Source organism: Lepidochelys kempii, chromosome 1 (genome assembly GCF_965140285.1).
Source record: "Lepidochelys kempii isolate rLepKem1 chromosome 1, rLepKem1.hap1, whole genome shotgun sequence".
NCBI lineage: Eukaryota > Metazoa > Chordata > Testudines > Cheloniidae > Lepidochelys > Lepidochelys kempii.
This window is the reverse complement of record NC_136380.1, coordinates 154,624,366-154,643,898: the sequence shown is the minus strand read 5'-3', so window position 1 is coordinate 154,643,898 and position 19,533 is coordinate 154,624,366. Positions and strand designations below refer to the sequence as shown.

The following is a 19,533-nucleotide window of genomic DNA, read 5'->3' as shown; positions in this document are numbered from 1 at the left end:
ACTGCAGCTCATAAACTTGTCCTTTCATCCATTTCATTTCTACAGACAAAGCCTGATTACTTTTGCTTTGTACAGGGAAGGTGAATTTGATCTGTAGGGAACATTACATGCAAAAAAAGTAGGTAGGAAAATGGGTACCGTATTACCAGTTGTATAATCCTCGAGCACTGTACGTAATGTTTTAGTTTTCACATACTAACATATATCTATACTTTTTTAAATGGTGCACAAGTCTTATGTGTACATTCATAGGAATAAAATATTGACAATAGTACCAATGTCGTGTAACCTTATACCTTAGTTGCTCATTGTACAGAATAACTGTATCCTGTAATGTTGTACTCTGTCACTTGCTTTAATTTTTTTCTTCACTTACAATCAGATGAATCCCAGGCAGTGGAGCCATATCTCTGAAAGTGCCAAAGATCTGGTACGCCGCATGCTTATGCTGGACCCAGCTGAAAGGATAACCGTTTATGAGGCACTGAATCATCCTTGGCTGAAGGTAAATAAAGCCAACAACATAACATCTCAAAAATTCATATCCTTAAAAACATGGAGTTGATTTTTTGCTCTTCAAATTAGCCATCAAGTTACAGAAACATTTAGATGTGCTTAAGTGCTTTACTGGATTGGGGCCTGAGTGCTCGACACCTTGCAGGATTGAGCCCCCATATGTGCCTCAAGAGGACTGTAGGATGTAGAGTAGTGCTGTGTGGAAGATGATTTGGGGAGCATTCCCACCTCGTGCTGTGGCCCTCCTGGAGTCCAGATGATAGAATCCTATGTGAATTTTAGAAGCTTTATCTTCCATCTCTTCCTCCTTCCCCTGCAGGTGACCTGAGAAGGCTCAGCAGCTGCTTTTATCAGCCTTCTGGTATGAAAAAAAATATTTTTCCACTGAGAACCCTTGCTAGTGATAGGAGTTACATTTTGAAGCCTCTCTCTACAAAGAAAGGTGGGAGCTTGGGGAGAATGTAAGCAGAACTCTCCAGCAGTCCCTAGGATGTCCTGTGCTAAACTCACCAGAGCTGGAGGTCCGTAGCAGTATTCCGCATTCAGAAGTTAATAAATTTTGGTTCTGGGCATTGATACTAGTTAGAATCTGGTTAACAAAGTTTTATTTCTCTCTTGCTTTCTATTTTGTGTTTTATTTTCTGTATTGTGGCCAAAGGAAAGTTAGACTTTTTGAACTGTAGTGAATGCCTCTGTCATTAGGGTGTCATAGCTGAGAAGCTTTATTGTCCAAATCCCTGCAAATTTTGCAGAAAAATGTAACCTTGGCTCTACCTAGTGCTAACCTGCACATTTTGAGGCTGATCTAACTTTATTTTTTTACCTTAAAGTCAGGTGAGAGGTTTGGGCAGGTAAGAAGAGGCAAAATTGCATTTGTAATAGATACTTCCAAACATAATCCTGAAGTGGCTATTGGCATTCCCTAATTCAGTCTTCTCATATATCTGCCTTACTAAGCTAAACTCAGCTTTCCTTTCCTGAGTCAAAATTACATTAATCACATACAGCCATGAGTCATTGGCAGCATGCAATATACACAGATTATTAGTATGAATGTGGTAGTGAATGTCATTTGTGGTAGATGATGCTATCATATGGCTCTCCAGAGTGTATTTTTTAATTAATATAAATGTTTTACAGAGCCACTACATCTGTTTTCCTTATATTAAAGCTGAAGTGTAATATTGTATGGTGATATATTCAAATATTCTTTGATAACTTAATAGTAATGAAGAAAGGAGTCTGCAGTTACACAAGCCATTCTAAATATAATCAGTTAATACTAATATAATTATTTGTATATTTAAATGTTGAAATGACCAACATCTTAAAGCTACGTTAGTGTACTAAAATTTTAACCAATTAATCTTAAAACTGAAAGAGATCAATAAGATTGTCTCTCCACTCCTTTCAGTAATACCTACAATTAAATGGCTTTAAATTGCCGAGATGCTCAAGTATTCAAATTGTGTTGTGTGTTTAAGAATGTTGTTAACAAGAATGGGGAGCAGCAAACATACCTGCAATAATTGCATTATTTCTGACTTTGCATCAGATATGTTTTTTAAGACTCTGCCTTTTAGGAGTTATAATCTCTGGTATTGAATAGATTGCATAATTTTTTTTCATATTGTGTGTTTTCTTTTTGTTGCTGTCGAAAACTTACTAAGTACAGAAAGTAAAAATCCAGTTTAAGTGAAGCAGCTCACATTGGGGGTTCCATGTTGTTTAACCTGAATTCTTTTGTAATTTGCAAATTTAGGAAAAACTCTTACCCGGCAATTTACAGAATCTGTTCTATTAATGTTCTACCAACTGACCATAGGTTTCAGCCACAGAAAGTGACAACACAACACCTGCCTTTCCCCCATTCTGGAATCCAACCATCTTGATTTCTATAAGAAATTTCCTTAATGTTTACATCCGGGGTTGGCAACCTTTGGCACACAGCCCATCAGGGTAATCCACTGGCGGGCCATGAGACATTTTGTCTACATTGACCATTCGCAGGCATGGCCCCCAGCAGCTCCTATGGGCCAGGAACGGCGAACTGTAGCCCATGGAAGCTGCGGAGGGCCATGCTTGCGAACAGTCAATGTAAACAAAATGTCTTGCGGCCCGCTAGCGGATTACCCTGATGGGCCGCATGCCGAAGGTTGCCGACCCCTGGTTTACATCAGTGTAATCAAATCCTAAGTTGCTGTGTGATAGTATAGTATCTAATGCATATCTTGGCCAATTTTTAATGTTTTTTGTCAGAGCGAAGTTTGAGTATTTTTTTATTATTGTAGGAGAGGGATCGCTATGCATACAAGATTCATCTTCCAGAAACAGTAGAGCAACTGAGGAAATTCAATGCAAGAAGGAAACTAAAGGTAAAAGGAATCTGACATTAAGACAGATATAATTGCATTACCTTAAATTTTATATGGTTTTCTTTTGGAATTTTGAAAATATTAGAAAAGAAATCTAGTACCTAATTCTATGTGAAAGAACTTTGTTATTAAGTGTCATAGGGCTTGTTTATATGGTGCGACAGAGCACACCAGGAAGATATAAATAGTAAAGCACTCTAAAGTGTTGCGCTCTAACTACCCCTTAGACTCTGCTGATATGGTCTACAAGGTACCTAGTGCATGTTGATACAGTCCCAAACACGTGCACTAGGAACCTTTTAGAGCACATCAGTGGGATCTACACAGGGCAGTTAGAGCAGCACACTTGAGTGCTATACTATTTACACCCTTTGGTGTGCATTTCTGCACCGTATAGACAAGCCATGTAGACTTTTAATACGAGTCAAGAGTTCTATGTATTTTTTAAAATTGTAAAGATTTAAAGTTGAAATAGATATTTAGAAAAAGGAAAAGGAGGACTTGTGGCACCTTAGAGACTAACCAATTTATTTGAGCATGAGCTTTCGTGAGCTACAGGTCGCTTATGCTCAAATAAATTGGTTAGTCTCTAAGGTGCCACAAGTACTCCTTTTCTTTTTGCGAATACAGATTAACACGGCTGTTACTCTGAAACTAGATATTTAGAATGGATTAGTTTGCTGCTGTGTCATGCTGCAGACACTCGTCCCCTCCATTTAGTCTCTTGGTTTCATTGAGTTTTTATAGTCTGAAATATCTAGAATTATGAGGTCAGGAATCTTAATTAGTCTAATGATCATTGATTAATTACCTTGAATATAAGATGTCTTATTTAGATTGTCTTGTCATGCATTGACCTAAATGAGATTTTGGGACAAACTCAAACCAAATGCACTATAGTTGAAATATGAGGCAAATCTCAAGCTGCAGAAATAGGGTTTCTTTACAAAAGTATTCTTTTCACAGGTGATCATTGCTAGAAGGTTGCATTGTTTCCACTCTGTATGGTTATGGTAGCCTCACAACATTCCCCCTCCATCACCCGTAATGCTGCTGTCTGTATTAGATCCCCACTATAATTGCTGTTCCTATGGTGCATGCACTTGGCACCAGACTAGCATTCTGCAGACATTTCTAGAATACATCCTTTGAGGTTGTGATTATAAGGATTTGGAGTGGAGCACTTATTTACTGAGCCAGAGTCTGCAACCATCTGTTCTTGATTCTTTGCAATTGGAGAAAGTGTGTCTTTTCTGTGACTGGGAGGGAGGGAGACTACTGGTTTTTTTCCTAAAAGGTTCTAAATATAATTTCTAAAATGTGAAAAATATTCTTGCGGCCTGTTTTTGCTTCTTTAGAGAATAGCCAGTTTGTACATTTTTGAGTCACTCCTGTGCTACGGCATAATTTAATTCCTAGTGCTTAGTTTCATCTATGTTGTTCTGTTTTTTGTAATCAGTTATGTCAACAAAGGATAAACATTCCACTGGCTTCACCAGTCATCAAATATGGAGGGCCACCATAAGATGTTCATAAAGGACAATTATGATTTTCTTTTCTTTTCTGGGGGTAGGTTATAGCTCTTTGCAAAGGGGTATTCTTAAGAATGTTCCCTCAGCCTTTAGTTATATATAGGAGCAGTTTCCAACTACACCTCTACCGCGATATAACGCGATCCGATATAACACGAATTCGGATATAATGCGGTAAAGCAAAAATGGTTTTCTGTCTCGTCTTCAACATTGGTTCTCAAACTGGGGGTAGCGACCCGGTTATGTGGGGGGTCGCGAGCCCCGACCCCAGAGCGTGGCTGCACCTTGCGAGCTCTGACCCTTGCGCCAGGCTGTAAGCCCCAACCATGACGCATGGCTGCGAGTCCCGACCCCTGTGTGGAGCTGCGGGGCTACGATCCCTGACCCCAGAGCGCAGCTATGAGTCCCAACCCCAACCCCTGTGCCAGGCTGTGAGCCCCGACCCCAGCAGGGACGTGCAGCTGCAAGCCCCGACCCCAGTGCCGGGCTGTGAGCCCCGACAGGGACGCGCGGCTGCGAGCCCCTACCCCGGGCTTGATGTGAAGGACAACATCAGATGCACCCTTTCTAAAACAACGCCAAGAATAAAACTTCTTTTGTCAAATACCGTATTAATAACGGAAATGCTCGAGGCCAAAGCAAGTTCGATACAACGTGGTTTCGCCTATAACGCGGTAAGATTTTTTGGCTCCCAAGGACTGCATTATATCGGGGTAGAGGTGTATACGGAAAATAATGTTGAGATCCAGCTGAAACATCGTGTGATTTCCACTCAGAATCATAAATCCATTGCCTCTCTGATGGGGTTTTACCTGAAACTTGGTCTAGGTTCATCAAAAGATTCGGGCATCCTTTTGGCAAATCTGTGCCAATTGTAGGGTTTGTAAAATGCAAAATCAGATTAATTTCAACTAGTTGCCTCACGGAAGTTTTGCATAATTCTAACCATGTCTAGCATGTAGGATTGGAATAATCCTCATGCTTCTGAACAAGTTAGCAGCTTCCCCCTATGTTTAACTATGATCAGATAACACATTATTAAACAAAGCTTGCCTACATGAGGTACAAAGTCCTATTTAAAATTGCATTAGTTAAAGCATTTTAGCTAACATTTTTTTTAAACAATCTATTTTTCTGGTCTACACATAAGCTTCAATCTTTACTTTATAGGCAATTCTCCACTCTTAGCATCTTGTGTTTATATACATTCAATACCATATTATACTATACCAACCTTTTCCCTGCCATTTACTTAATCCATGCTATTGTTCTTCAGGAGGTGTTCTGAAAGTACTAATTGTTCATTGCAATGCACCCCACACATGAAACACTGTAAAACTTGTGCGTTAGGCCCTATTTTTCTGGAATGAGCAAACAACAAATTGTCCTTTTAACACTGGATCAGATACTGTTAGTATTTCATTATTTTTTCTAACTTTGAAATTCCTCACATAACTACCACCAAGGAGTCTGAGATTATCATATTTTCATATTGATATGTCTGAGTCAAATAACAGATTCCAATGTTGTTTTCTGAATTTTGCCAGAATTGAAGCACATCTCCAAACGGAAAATGTTAATTTTACAGTTACTTGATTACCATATAATGTACTGTAACCTTTGTAACCACATTGGAACCACTGCTTGTTTCAGAATTCGAGGAGTTATTAAAAAACTGGGACAATTGTACTATCTTCCTTGTATTGATCCATTAAAGTGTTAATTTTCTCTCTAGGGACCAGATCATGCCGAACCCTGCACAAGTGAGAGAATTCAGAGCTTTCTTTCCCACTCCCTGCACCCCTGCTCCGGGGAGCCCAGTGGCAATCCTTGTGCTCAATATAAAGAATGCTTCAGGTTGCCATCTATAGAGGTGCTAACCTGTTCAAACAGAGTAAGGAGAAAAGAGGCTATAATAGCAGCTGCTTTGTTTACCCTGTGCTCACAGAGCCACTGTACCTGTCTCAACTTGATGCATTTGGGAGATCTGTATTAGGATGGCGCTTTTCCATACCATCATTGATGTGGCTTAATACCACTGTCTATCCCAGTTATTTTTTCGTTATATACTGGTTTATATACCATGGTATTTGATCTTTGCCCAGACTATTGGGGACATTATGGGAGACTCACGAACATATAGAGCATTTTTGCATCTTAGAATTATCATTTTTATCAGAACTACCTTGCCAACTAAAGAGCTCAGGAATTTATTCCTTATGTCTCTTTCTCTACACTTTAAAATTGTTCTTGTATAATTGTTCCAAATCTGTATATACTCCCAAGCATTTACCTGTCTTACCTGAATAGAAAAGCTGCCAAATTCCCTTCATCTAGTTAAACCACCCCCCAAGTGTGGGGTTTTTTTTATGCTTTATATGCTTTTATGCTGGTCATAGCCAGACACACTATGTGCAGGTGCACAAGAAGGTATGGAAGCTTCAAAAAACCTTCCCTTTCCCCCATGCAGACACCAGTCACAGTTGCAGGCCCTAAGCTGTCCTGAGCACAGAGACTTCTCCCTTTTATGTCCTGCAAGCCACTCAAAATGGAAGTAGAGATCACTACAGCTGACTAGCCTCAGAGGAATGTACACTACAGTCTCTTAAAAGGTAAAACAGCAGCAAATTTCACCTTATGCACCAGATTGCTCCCTGAGGCACAGTGCCACTGCTCAGAGCCCTACCTGGGATGTTGGAGTTCAGCTCTTTCCTCGGCACAGCCCTGTTCTTTAAAGGCAGTATCTGGCCCTTATTCTGGGAAAATGACTATATTTTAGTTATTTACAGGTTTAGATTGTACATTTTTAGGCTTCATTGCATAAATTAAAATATCTTCTGCATTCTGAGAGAGCTTCTGGGATTTTTTTATATCAGAGGCTAGTTGATCAGGGTCATTTAGCATCGTTTGAAACCAGTTAGACACTAAAAACATGACTTAAAACAAAAATTAGTCCTTCCTTAATATCACTTGACATTACATAAAAAACTGTGGTCTCAATGTGGTTTTGAGAAGACAGCTATTTTCATACTAGTTACTGCATGAGATCCGCTCTAAACAAAAATGCTGTCTTTGCTGTCTGTGAATCTTTGTTACCTTTTGGCATTTTAGAGCTGAAGTCCAACAATATTGCAATTCTCCTTTGACACAATGGACGTTCCAAAAATAAATAGGATAAACTAATGTTTCTCATTTCCACAGCCAAGTTAAGGATCAGATCTTTAACTTTCATAAACATACAGAACTACAAACCACAGGTTTCCTGCTTAATTCACTTGAAACTGTTTTTAAATTTCCCACTATAACTGTCTTAGATGAAGCAATATTTTTATCAGTAATATTTCAAGTAATAACTACATAAAAGGTCTCAGGGTTTCTTAAACTGTTGGAAAGTTTCTAAAGGCATAATGCAGAATGCCACCAATTTAAGAAACCTGTCAGCTGGCTTTGCTCTCTTGAGCAATACCTGTGAATCACAATTGCAAACCAAAAAGGCAAAAGAAGCAGCAATGCATCCCTTTTCTCTTTCTCACAGTATACATCTTCACAGTTCTATGTTATGTGTTGTTAATATGTTGTATTGATTCTTCATTGATCATCCCTTGATATTAATAATTAATTGTCAACATGTCCGCATCATGAGGTTAACCTATTTTAAAAGCCTGACTTTTATCTCCTGTGTACCAGCGTTTCAAAGTAGTGTGAGGAGTCCAAAAAATAAATGCCTATAAATTTAAATATGACTGCTACTTTGAGCAGTAAACTACATATATCTGGACCACAATTATATTTATTTGTTTACTGAAATTATTATTTGTGGGTGGGCGTGTGTGTGTGTGAGAGAGAGAGAGAGAGAGAGCTCACATAATTAAGAAACATACTGGTAACCTCCATGACACATCAGTAATAGATTACCTACCACGTGATTTGAGTGGAGCAATCCAAAAACTCTTAAGTGTTTTCTTTTTCCAAATAAGACAGTAAGGTGCCTAATTTATTTCAGTCTAAACATGGCAAGACATTTTAGGGAGTAGAAAATAAACAAGGGATACTTTATTATCATAATCTTCATAGCTCATTCTCTCTGATTCTGAGTGTTATTTTAAGGGCAGTGTGTACAGTATTTCTATATAATGTCCTGAAATACTTAAGTGATAAGCTTTTTTAAGGTTTGTGGGAGGAGGCTAATCAGTGTCAGTAAAAAATTTTCCTGGTGAAGAAAACATATGTAGTATCAGAAGGAATGATGCAGGCCACTGTATGCTAGAATCCACTCCTTGCCTTCTAATTTGTAGATTAAAAGTAAGGTTGGCTGAAAAAAGCTTCTCCATTGCTAGACAGCAGCATACCCAAATAACTATTGATTGTGTGGGGTGAATTAGATGAAACTCATAGACAGCATTTAACACATTCCAAGGATACAGTTGTGAAAGAACCTACTCTTGAGGTTTGTTTTCCTGCTTATGACGAAGGCAGAAACTTCTCAAAGTTCTAAACCTGTATTTCATGCCAGCTTCTGCCGTGGAATATAGTTGACTCTTAATGCTCTAGCTGCCAGTTCCTTTTTGCCCATGTAAAGTGAATAAGTTCCTGTGGGTGACTGTCATTGCCTTGCCAGCAGGCTTGCCTGCTTTCCTCATCAACTCATCCAGTGTATTGTTTTTTGAACATCCTTTCTTCTCTTCTGATACTTCAAGACTAGATCTGTCCATTCAGGCTCTTTAAAAAAAAAAAAAAAAAAAAGGAAACTAGCTCCATTGGAGGATGACATTATCTTTGTCAGTTAGGACTTTGAGCCGTGCAGTGCCTGTTACATCAGGGGGCTTTGGTTTTCATTGTTCTCTAGTCATGCACTAGTGAAAGGTGTGCTTTGGGGCATTTTGTCTTTTTCTCCGCTGCTCTTCATTAATCTGAGGAATATGGGGAAGCAGCAGCAGCCCAATAATTTAAAAATAAATGCTGCACTTTCACCATATCCATCACAGAGAGGCAGGTTGCCATATCCAATACTTTGGAATGGTGCATGGCTGGCTGTGCTGTGAGATTTTTTTCACTGCAGCAGTCAGGTCATTGATGGAGTGCATGGAATCTCTCTCATAACTCCAACAAGAAGAATAGACTGGGAGGGCTTGGGGCCTTCAGTCTTAACTGATCCACAGTGTTTGTAAACATGTTTTGTTGACCTACTGCTTATGACTGCGACTTTGTCTTGTTTATTCAGGGGGCAGTACTAGCAGCAGTATCAAGCCACAAATTCAATTCCTTTTATGGGGATCCCCCTGAAGAGCTGCCAGACTTCTCTGAAGACCCTACCTCCTCAGGTAATTTCACTGAAAGCATATTTACCTTTCATATTGAGTTTTAAATCTTTACTGGCTTTAGTCCCGAATTGTTTGCTGATTTCCCATAGTGTCATAGAACAGTATGTACGTTAGAGTTTGTGAGATCATTTCACTATTATTCATTTATAGTGGTTCTACAAGGGAGTGTCCAGAGAATGCTTCTTCAGAGTGATATAGATCCTCCTGGATTTTTATTCAACCTGACAGTGTTTTATTACAAAGGCTGGCATAACATCATATCTATCTATTTACTTTACTTGAGTCTGAGACCTTTTTCAAATTGTGCCCTGTACTCTTAGTGGGATTGTTCTTCCTGCGAATGTTTTTCATTGTGTATCTTTGTATAGTTAAGAGCTTGTTGGTCTCTTTTTCTGAAACTGAATTTTTTTATTTATTTTTTTTTAATCTCCTCTTAGAGGGTCATTGACATGACAAAGGTGTTCCAGAATGTAGGTTTTGTATAAATACACTTTTAGAAAACATGAGACCAATAGAATTACTTCTGCTTTTTGTAAATTACCATCTAAACAAGTTTTCTTAACAAATAAACAATGGTTGCAATTCAAATGTTGCAGCATGTGTCAGTGTGACCGCCTGAAAGCTTAGTATGCTAGAAAATGTCTCAGGGATTTAATTATGTGTTTTGGATTGGTGGGGAAGGGTGAGTTCTCATTCACTGTCCTAATATTTCTATAAGGAAGGAGGTGGAGGGGGCTTGCAAATGTTAAGTATGGCAGAGAAAAAATAGTGGAAAAGTAAATTTTTTAAATATTATTTAATTTCATTTACATAAAGTTGGAATATTCAAATGTAGGTGCCCAAATAAAAAGGTTGTTTGTCAGATGTTTTTAACACTCTCAACTTTCAGTGAAGTCCATAGGAACTTCACACCACTCATTTAGATGCCTAAATATGGACATGGGCACCTAACTCTAGGCACTCAGATTTGAACATTTTATGTATTGTACAGAAGGGGATCTGATGTATTATTTTACAGAAAGATTCATAGATACTAAGGTCAGAAGGGAGCATTATGATCATCTAGTCCGACCTCCTGCACAACGCAGGCCACAGAATCTCACCCACCCACTCCTGCGAAAAACCTCTCACCTATGTCTGAGCTGTTGAAGTCCTCAAATCATGTTTGATTGGACATCAGTTAGGATTATTTGCAGTGTTTCAAAAGATACTTTTTGTTTCCTTCTGCTTCCTCAGTCATAGTCACAGAAGTAGGCCACATACATTTCTACAATTTTCCTGTTACAGGAATAGTAAGGTTCCTCATTTCAGCTTCAGGCTTACATCAACAGGATGTGTCTCTTCCTCATTTGGGTTTGAGGTTGCAGATACTGTCACAAGCACAAGTTCTCAACTTTTTTTCTTCTAGGAACCATGTATCCAGATATTTACATGTGTGCTCTCAGCCCTTTTGTGCTGGATCCTTTGGAACCTCTTATTAATTTCTTGCGGAACTGATGCAATGGTTTGAGTTCCTCTGGGAGGAAGCTGGAACAGGCTCCTGCTTCAGGACAACAGTTGTTGATCTCCTTGGAGGTTGCAACCCAAAGGTTGAGAAACTGCTCCCAAGGGATATTTTTATTGATGCCTGATTGACTAATTTAAATCGTTTAGTTCAGAGAGCTCCTCATTTAGATAATTAATTTAGAATAAACATCCTGAAGCTTTGAGGAAAAGAGCCATAGTGCAACTTTCAGCTTTCTGAAATAACTAGGCCGGATAAAGAACTTGATCTCCCTCTCCCCCCTCAAAAAGGCACTTCAATTTGCTGTGTTGTCAAATGTTTGATGCCTGCTTGTAAAGACTACATCAGTTCTTAACGATGGGATTTTTCAAAAGATCCTAAAGGAATTAAGCACCTGTCACAGGGTGGCTAGCCCCAGCAAATGAAGTAAAAGCCAAAAAAGCCAAAGCAGGTGCTCCCCAAAGCCAAAACAGGTGCTCCTGTTTTTAAGAGGGTGTGAGCAACCTGATGAGCAGACTGGGTTAGTCAGGGGCAGGTGAGAGTTGCCTGAAACCAGGGGATTGGAAGAGTCCCAAAAATAAGTAGAAAGTGGTTCCTGGGAGAAGACTTGAAGGCAGGAGAGCAGCAAAGATTGATTTGCTGACTGTCATCCGCAAGCCAGAGAGCCAGGGATGAAAGCAGGAGAAGCAGAGGGAGTTGCCTGCCAGCTGAGACCTGGAGGGCTGGAGAGTTCTGAAGGCATGGGAGCAGTGGGGGAGTTTTTACCCACTGACATCTCCGGGGTCCAAGAGCTGGACCCAAAGGAACTGAGAGGGTCTTTGGGGAGTAAGGGATGCTCCCCTGGCAAGGATGCTCTCAACAGAGAGGCTGTGGGGTTCCTGCTGGGAACAGCAAGGTTGCATTCCAGTTGGAAATGCCGGGGAGGCTGTCCTGGTACAAAGACAAGAGAGGACTATGCTGAAGAGCCAGGACCTGGTGAGAGATGCTGGGGCGATGTGTTGCATGTACTCTCTGGACTATGATAGGGGGAATCTGGTCTATGGTTGTGGGACTTTTGTTTTGTTATGTGCATGGGGCTCTTGCAATAAATGAAGCCCACAACTAGTTGAACTACTTCTGGGCACTCTGAAGGAGGGAAACTGAACAGGCATGTCTGTCGTCTATCATGAGGGTGTTCAAGGCAGAGCTTCTCTATGACAGCACCCAACTTCCATTGAATTTCAGTGGGAAGTGGATATCTAACTCCTTTGGACTCCTGTAATTCCCAGCCTAAGAGGATATGCCTTTGCATTTTGCAATAATGGGATTTCAGATAAGAAACTCCATGTTGAAGATTTAGTATTTAAAATGCCATTTTCCAGTTTGTTTAGCTCTTTGATAAAATCCCATGATTTGAGAAGTTTGTCGTCAAAAATAAATGATGGAGTAGGCTGAATGATTCCAGGACAGCATTTGTCCTGGATTCCCTGTGGCACCACTCCACACCTGCCTGAAGCTTAGGATCAGTGCCAGCCTCTTCCGCCGGAAGGGGCCAGTGGGGGAGGGCGGCTGGAGCTGGGCAGTAGTAAGAGCTGCCCGGGGAGACTGGGCCACTGTGGGGAGCTCCTGTCCCTCCATCTGCCCAGGGAAGTGCACCCTCAGGGGTGGGGACAAGGGTGCTCTCAGGCACCCTGGCACCCCACCTAGAGCAGGTGGAGGGTCTGGAGCTCCCCATAGTGACCTGGGGAGCTCTGGGTCTGGCATCTGGCCTGGCCAGGAGACGGCCTCAGGGAGAAGAGGTGGAGGCAGGGAGCAGGGCCCCTACGTGTCCCAGTTTTGCCTTTTGAAAAGTTGGTTACCCTATTTCAGCTCCATGCTTCATCCACTTCAATCTGTTACATTGCTCTCCCCTCCATGAAGGTGGGCCCTACTACAAAGGTATGGGGGCACTTTGAACCTCTACCCCATACTGATAGAGTAACAGTTTCAGAGTTTAGGGCACTGTATTCAGCAAATAGGCAATTCTCCAGTAGATGCCAGATTACACTGGGTGCTGTCCAGTGATCAATGGCAAAACGTATAAGTGAATCAAATAGAAATGAAAAGGGAGACACTGCTAGTTTTATATGGTTTATTTCCCCCCACTTTAAATCTCCCTTTCTTTCCTGCTCACTGGACATTGCAGTGGGTCTTGGTCCAGCCAGCCCACTGGTCAATACATAATCATTTCCCTAATGTCCTGTCCTGTTTGGGATGACTTGTTCCCTCCTTCATCAGCATGTCTCCTCTAATGACCAGATGCAACAGGTGGATGAACCAAACATACAGGGAGGAGGTGCAGAAGAGAGAGGATGAGACAACAATACGAAAATTATGCAGCTTTGTAGGTTATCTGCAGCTTGCCACTTGCCTAGCTGTTATCAACTGACAGTGTTCTGTAGGTAAAATTGCAGGAGTGAGTCTTGACGAATTTGAAGGAGAATAATAAAATAGTAGCTTTACAGATTTTTCTTGGATACATGTTAAATTAAAATGCCTCCTTAACAGTGAATGTTTACATTCAGTAACTCCTACTACAAATAAAGCAAGCTACTAAAATTAGACATTTTATGACTGTTTCTTATTCAAAGTTAAGGGACACACATATTTCTAATACTTAACACCTTCAAAATGTTATGTGAGAGTCAGTGTTGCAAAAATAAAAGACCCTTGCACTAACAAACATTAAAACCTTGTTTTTCTTTTTACATGATGTAGCTACAATAAGAAGCAGTTCATTTCTGCTAAGTCAACTTCCTTGGTCATCTACTGGGCAGCAGACCATAAAAAGGTCAGGGAATTGCTTGAACTGGTGTTAGCTCTGGAAGGTGAACTGGAAAGAGATTTTGCTGATGATGAATACTTAAGTCTTTTACCTGAATTCAAAATTTCAGGATTTACGCCCCACTGTAAGCCCATGTGTTTAGCCAATAAATAGAAAAGCCCATAATGATAACAATGTCAGCTCTAACTTTTTCACTTCCAAGCACCTTTTTGTAGCTTGACTTTCAGAAGTGTTGAGCAACTGCAAAACCCACTGAAATCAATGGGTGCTCACCAACTTTGAAAATCAGGTAATTGATTTTTAAAGAAAAGCATACTTTATCTTTTATTGTGGAGGACTTATAAATACGCATTTGAGCTATTCAGTTGTAGTGCTCATGCACTGTGAGGGTCATTAGTCATTTCACAGTGACTTCATACGTTCTTTGCAGTTGTGTGATAGCTGTGTTGGCCCCAGGATATTAGAGAGACAGGGCAGGTGAGGTAATATCTTTAATTGAACCAACTTCTGTTGGTGAGAGAGGCACACTAATGACTTCGTATTTCATTATTAGTTATTTTGTCCATCTCAAATAGTACTGGATTTTCTTGTAAGACAATTTACTATTGTTGCTTTTAAATCACAAAGAAGGTACAGCAGCATGTATCTAAAAGGGTGATTGACCAAGTGTACATGTTCAGCTTGCATTGTACAGCTTTTTGCATTATTTCCTGAGTATCTATCTATGTGCTTTCTGAGGTCTGTGGTAAATGTTTAACTTAATGCAAGCAGCAGTTTCCCACAGAGCATAAAGCTGACATTTTAAGACCACATCAGGGTTTCTGGATCCTTTGCGTAAATGGCATGACAATGGCTTCATATAGGCTTCTGTTTATAAATGCAATTTGAAAATGACTTTTGCCTCAAGATTATTGTGGGTAAATATTTGTTCTTTTAGGATCTATTTTGTCATAGTAAATTATAGAAATTTAGCAATATTAACTCTTGATGATTAAACTCTTGATCATTAAAACTGAAAGGAGAAAAGAAAGAAAGCCAAACCTTCCAGCCTGTCACTGTGGGAGAGAAGGATAAATGGTTAGACTTAGGCTCCAGAGCTGCAGACATGCATGTGAGTAATGTTAGGCACTTGAGTAGTCCCATGGAACTCTATGGAACTACTCATTGCATAAGTGTTTCTAGGCTAAGGTCTTAGTCTGCAATTCAAATACTAGTGGTTTCCATCATTACCAGGTACAATACAATATATAAAAGGGTTAAAAGTGCTAAATTATCATCACCAATTTTGCAAATTCTTTAGCAATTTTTAGTTATCAGTGTTTGAAAAATTCAAGTGATAGTAGTAAATATAATATTAATACAATTACAAAGTCTGACTGTCTTTTCTTGCCTTACTTGCTTCTGTGTACCATAAAAAGTTTTGAATGGGGAAGGAAATCATAGAAATTGAAGGAGAAAGTGTAACATGTTCTCCACTCATTGAGAATTTTACTTTATCTTTTTTCTGATGTCCTGTACAGTATCAATGTTTGTTAGGATTTTCATAATGTTCTGTTTACTGGTGTTGGGTTTGACTACTTAAAAGAGACCTATTTCAGTTATGTTTTTATTCCTCTTTCAACTATTTGAGTGTGTTTTATTAACGTGGAGTTGACATTAATTTCATAGCATCAGTGTGCCTGAATGCTACTCATTAAAAGTGGAAACAAAATGTTTGTTTTCCAAATGGTCCTCATAATTTTAATCTCTAACATTTTTATAAAATAAATTGGACTCAGTATTACACCTGCAAAATTTTTCAATAATCAACTTGCATCCTAAAGACTAAACTTAAAACATGCTTCATTTACAATAAGAATATTTTGAATGAGTTACAAAATAGTTCAAAACAGCAATATTCTATGAATACTACTTTTACAAACTAAAGCAGCCAGTGTCCGAATATCAGAGTTTCAGATACCCGACAGCGTGCAAATGTGCTACCTACCCCAATCCCAAATGTTTTTTTTTCAAGTGCCATTTGTCTCACATACAAAGTTTAAAAAAAAAAAAAAAAGTCTTGAGTTTGTTCATACTATTTGTGGCTAAATTAGTGTGCCAAGTTGCAGCTTTATAACTTGCTTTTTCTGAAATCATCATACTGTTGTTGTTTGTCCAAATGCTGCCTTCCTACTAGGACTTCTAGCAGCAGAAAGTAGGTACCCCTTCATTTTCCTGTAAGGCTTATCATTCTGTTTAAGTGTGTGGCTGTGCATGTTTAAAACTCAGGTTTTTTCTCCTTAGCTTGTCATGCTTCAGTTTTAATACTGCCTGCAGAAGAAAATTAGAACAGCCCATGCATATGGTAGTAACTCTGTCCATAACTTTTCAAAGCTGAGCAATCAATATTAAAATTTATTCCAGTAAAATGTGATACGTTAATTGAGAGGCAGTATTAAAAATTGTTAATATTCTTTGGTTTTAGTATTTGTAATAATATATAATCTAAACTCTAGTTTACAACCCAAATAAAAATGCCATTAAGTGTTGTTAAGAAAAGGACAAAATGTCTAACTTTTGTAGCTTGATTCCCAAATTAATTATCAGGGAATACTGGATTTTTCCCTGAGTAGCAGCTGTTTATTATCGTACTAGACATATATTTTTTAATGACATTTTTTACTGACTTTGCATGATAGAATTGTTTGTTTTGTTTCATGTTGGTGTGTTATGTAGTATATGTAGATACATTTGTTTATATGTATAAAACTAATCTGCCTGTATGCCATATATGTTTATATATTTAAAGAATCATATCAAAGAACGGGGAGGATTTTTTGTGTTACAAATTAACGGCATGCTTTGAGAGAGGCTGAAACCCAATTGCCTCCAGAACCTGCAAATAGATGATATTGGTCAAAACAAATAAGTTTTGTAGGGATGAGGGAGTGAAGTTCTAGTTTTCTGAGTCACTGAGAGAGTGGTTCCAACCCAAACCACAGCAAATTCAAAGGGAACAAATTCCAAATCTGAAATTTCAGCTAAAAATGTTGGTGTCAGCACAGTATTAAAATTTTGGGGTCACCAATTATTTTTGCCACCTAACCAGATTTAGGTCATGGTTTTATGTTCCAGTTTCTCTAAGCCCACTCTCTCATTTGTGGATTTTTTTCCCCCCTGAACTGACCTGCCACACTACTTCAGAGTTCCCAGACCCCTGTTAGCTTCCAAGAACCACCCACATACAATGCAGGAAGGAAGAAAAGAAATCTCTTGGTATCCCACCACCACCGCACATTTTGAATGGGAAGGCTGGTAGAGATCCCTCCCCCAGCAGCCAAACAGCAGGGAGGGTGGCCTTTCCTCCAGCAGGGTAACAGAAATGAGAGCAAGGCTGCCCTCCCATCAGCCAGAAGGGGGAAGCTCATTTGTGGTTGCAATAGAAAGAAAGAGACGTGGCTTCATACAGGGGATGTGGTAGGACTTTGTTAGAATAGTTAAATTAACGTTTTATAAATAACTTTACTGCTTGTGGCTGTGCTGCTTGTTAATGTGTGGCACTGCTCTGAAAAGTGATTGTGTAAAATGCTGCACCTTCTTACCCAACATATTGACTTCCTCTGTGTCTCATGCTATCCCTGGGTGAGTCATCATCTAGAAGCAGATTTAAATAAAAAGTCTATGTGGACAAAAGAACTAGCAAGACTTAGTGGAGAGGCCCTGCATGGGTTTGGCAGAGAGGAGGACAGCCAAAGATTTTTTTAAATTAATATATTTTTAAGACTATCTTTAAGATAAATGTTTTTTTTCTTTTTGTTGCTTTAATTCCTTTCTTTATGTTTCTTTATCCATTTTTTTATCCCTTCTCCTCTACTTTCTCTTTTCCGTGTTCCTATGATCATCAGATTTCTTTATCGCCTCCTTTCTATTTTTATACTCAGCTCTTCTTGTATTCCTACCGCTATCTATTTTCTTCTCCCTTTCCCTTCATTTCCTCCCTCGTCTCTTTCCTTAAGTGGTCCATACTCATCTTTCCCTTTCCCTTCCTTAGTTCTCCTGAGTTCTCTCCATCTTCCCCAACATGTCCATTTTCTCTTCCTCATTTACTTTCCCCTCTCTGCCTCCTGCTCCCCATGATTCCACCTTTCATCATTATTTTTCATTCTCTTTTTTAATTTCAACCCCATGCTGCTTCTCAACACGCTTTATTTCTCACCTCTCCACCTTTTCAACTTTTTGTCTACACTCCCCATGTAATATTCTTCACATACACTCACGCTCTGTCTACCCCTTTAGGTCTCTCCCCATGCTGAACCTTGTGTTTCCCAGTCATTTCATTCTGTGACACCTTCTCAACAGCATCTATGCAACTATGTGCTGTGTAACATGCATTCATGATACCTCATCCCATGGCCACTATGCGCCTACACCAGCCACTTGCTCACCGTAGAGTCACTCCGTGCACTTACACACACCGCTGCTGTAGAGTGAAGATCCCTCATAATGCCACATAGTGAGCTGATGCTCCACACTGTCTTTCTGAACTCCTATGAAGTTCAGGGGCCAGGCTTACATTGAAGAGGAGGAGGAGATAGTGATGCTGAAGATCCAGATGGGGACTCAGCTGTCCCCCAGCTAGATTTCTCTTAGTTCCAAGGGGTGCAGCAGTGTAAGTGGACTGGGGATGGATCGTCTTAGTGCTTGCCAATCTATCCACTGCCTTTAAAGAGAAGAGTATGTTGTTACTGCTTTTTATTTGTTACCTGTGCTGATTCTGCAGGGCTAAGAGACAGCAAGCTGGATTCTGTTCCTACTTTTGCATCAGTAGAATTGAGCTTTTTCCATAGATTTTAAGGCCAGAAAGGACCATTAGATAGATCATCTAGTCCAGTCCAAAAGTCCCAAACTTTTCGGGCTCAGAACCAATTTGTAAACCTTGATGGCCTGTTGTGGTCTAGTAAATAGACTCAGAAGGGTGGGGGAGTCGGGGCCCTGCCCTCCCGTGGTGGGAGGGAGGCCCTGTATGTATTTTTTGCAAAGCCTGTCCTGCAATCACTTCACAGCAGCAGAGAAGTTCTATTTCAGATTTCACTGTGGGAGGGGGAGCAACTTTCGGCAGCTGTCTGAAGCCCCTGGAAGCGCTTGTATTTTTAAATGGCCAAAAAGATTATTAGTCCAGAAGTTACTTGGATGACAATCTCCTCCAATTCTGGTGTGAACTCTAGGCTAGATTCCTATGTCTGCCTTCATCTTTACTCCCCACCCCAGTTCACCAGCCAGTTTCTCCCCTGCTTCCCCTGCCTGAGGACTCTGGGATTTGTGTTGCTTCTTTCAGGCCTTGTCTCAGGGCTCCTACACGAGCCAGTTCTCTTCTGACTGACTTCACCTGGGAACTCGCCTTACTCCTCTTCCCTTGGTCCTCTCCTCTGACTGCAGTTCTCTTTCCTGTTTATGTAGTTCTCCTTGACCCTTCCACATCTAGGATCACTAATTGTAAGTGGGG

General features: G+C 39.9%; 1 protein-coding gene across 17 annotated transcripts in view; it reads left to right on the top strand.

Annotated features, from left to right (window-relative positions):
- The window catches only part of CASK (calcium/calmodulin dependent serine protein kinase), a 421,703-nt gene that overhangs the window by 280,478 nt on the left and 121,692 nt on the right, over positions 1–19,533 (top strand). For 13 of the 17 annotated variants that reach the window (XM_073358759.2, XM_073358724.2, XM_073358793.2 and 10 more), the window contains 4 exons: positions 383–505; positions 2,808–2,891; positions 9,645–9,744; positions 16,228–16,245. The exons of 1 other annotated variant lie outside the window; for it this stretch is intronic. In XM_073358759.2, the coding sequence (XP_073214860.1) occupies positions 383–505; positions 2,808–2,891; positions 9,645–9,744; positions 16,228–16,245 (325 nt within the window). The remainder of the gene's footprint in view (positions 1–382; positions 506–2,807; positions 2,892–9,644; positions 9,745–16,227; positions 16,246–19,533) is intronic. 3 more of the 17 variants (XM_073358808.2, XM_073358802.2, XM_073358774.2) reach the window with 1 other exon arrangement.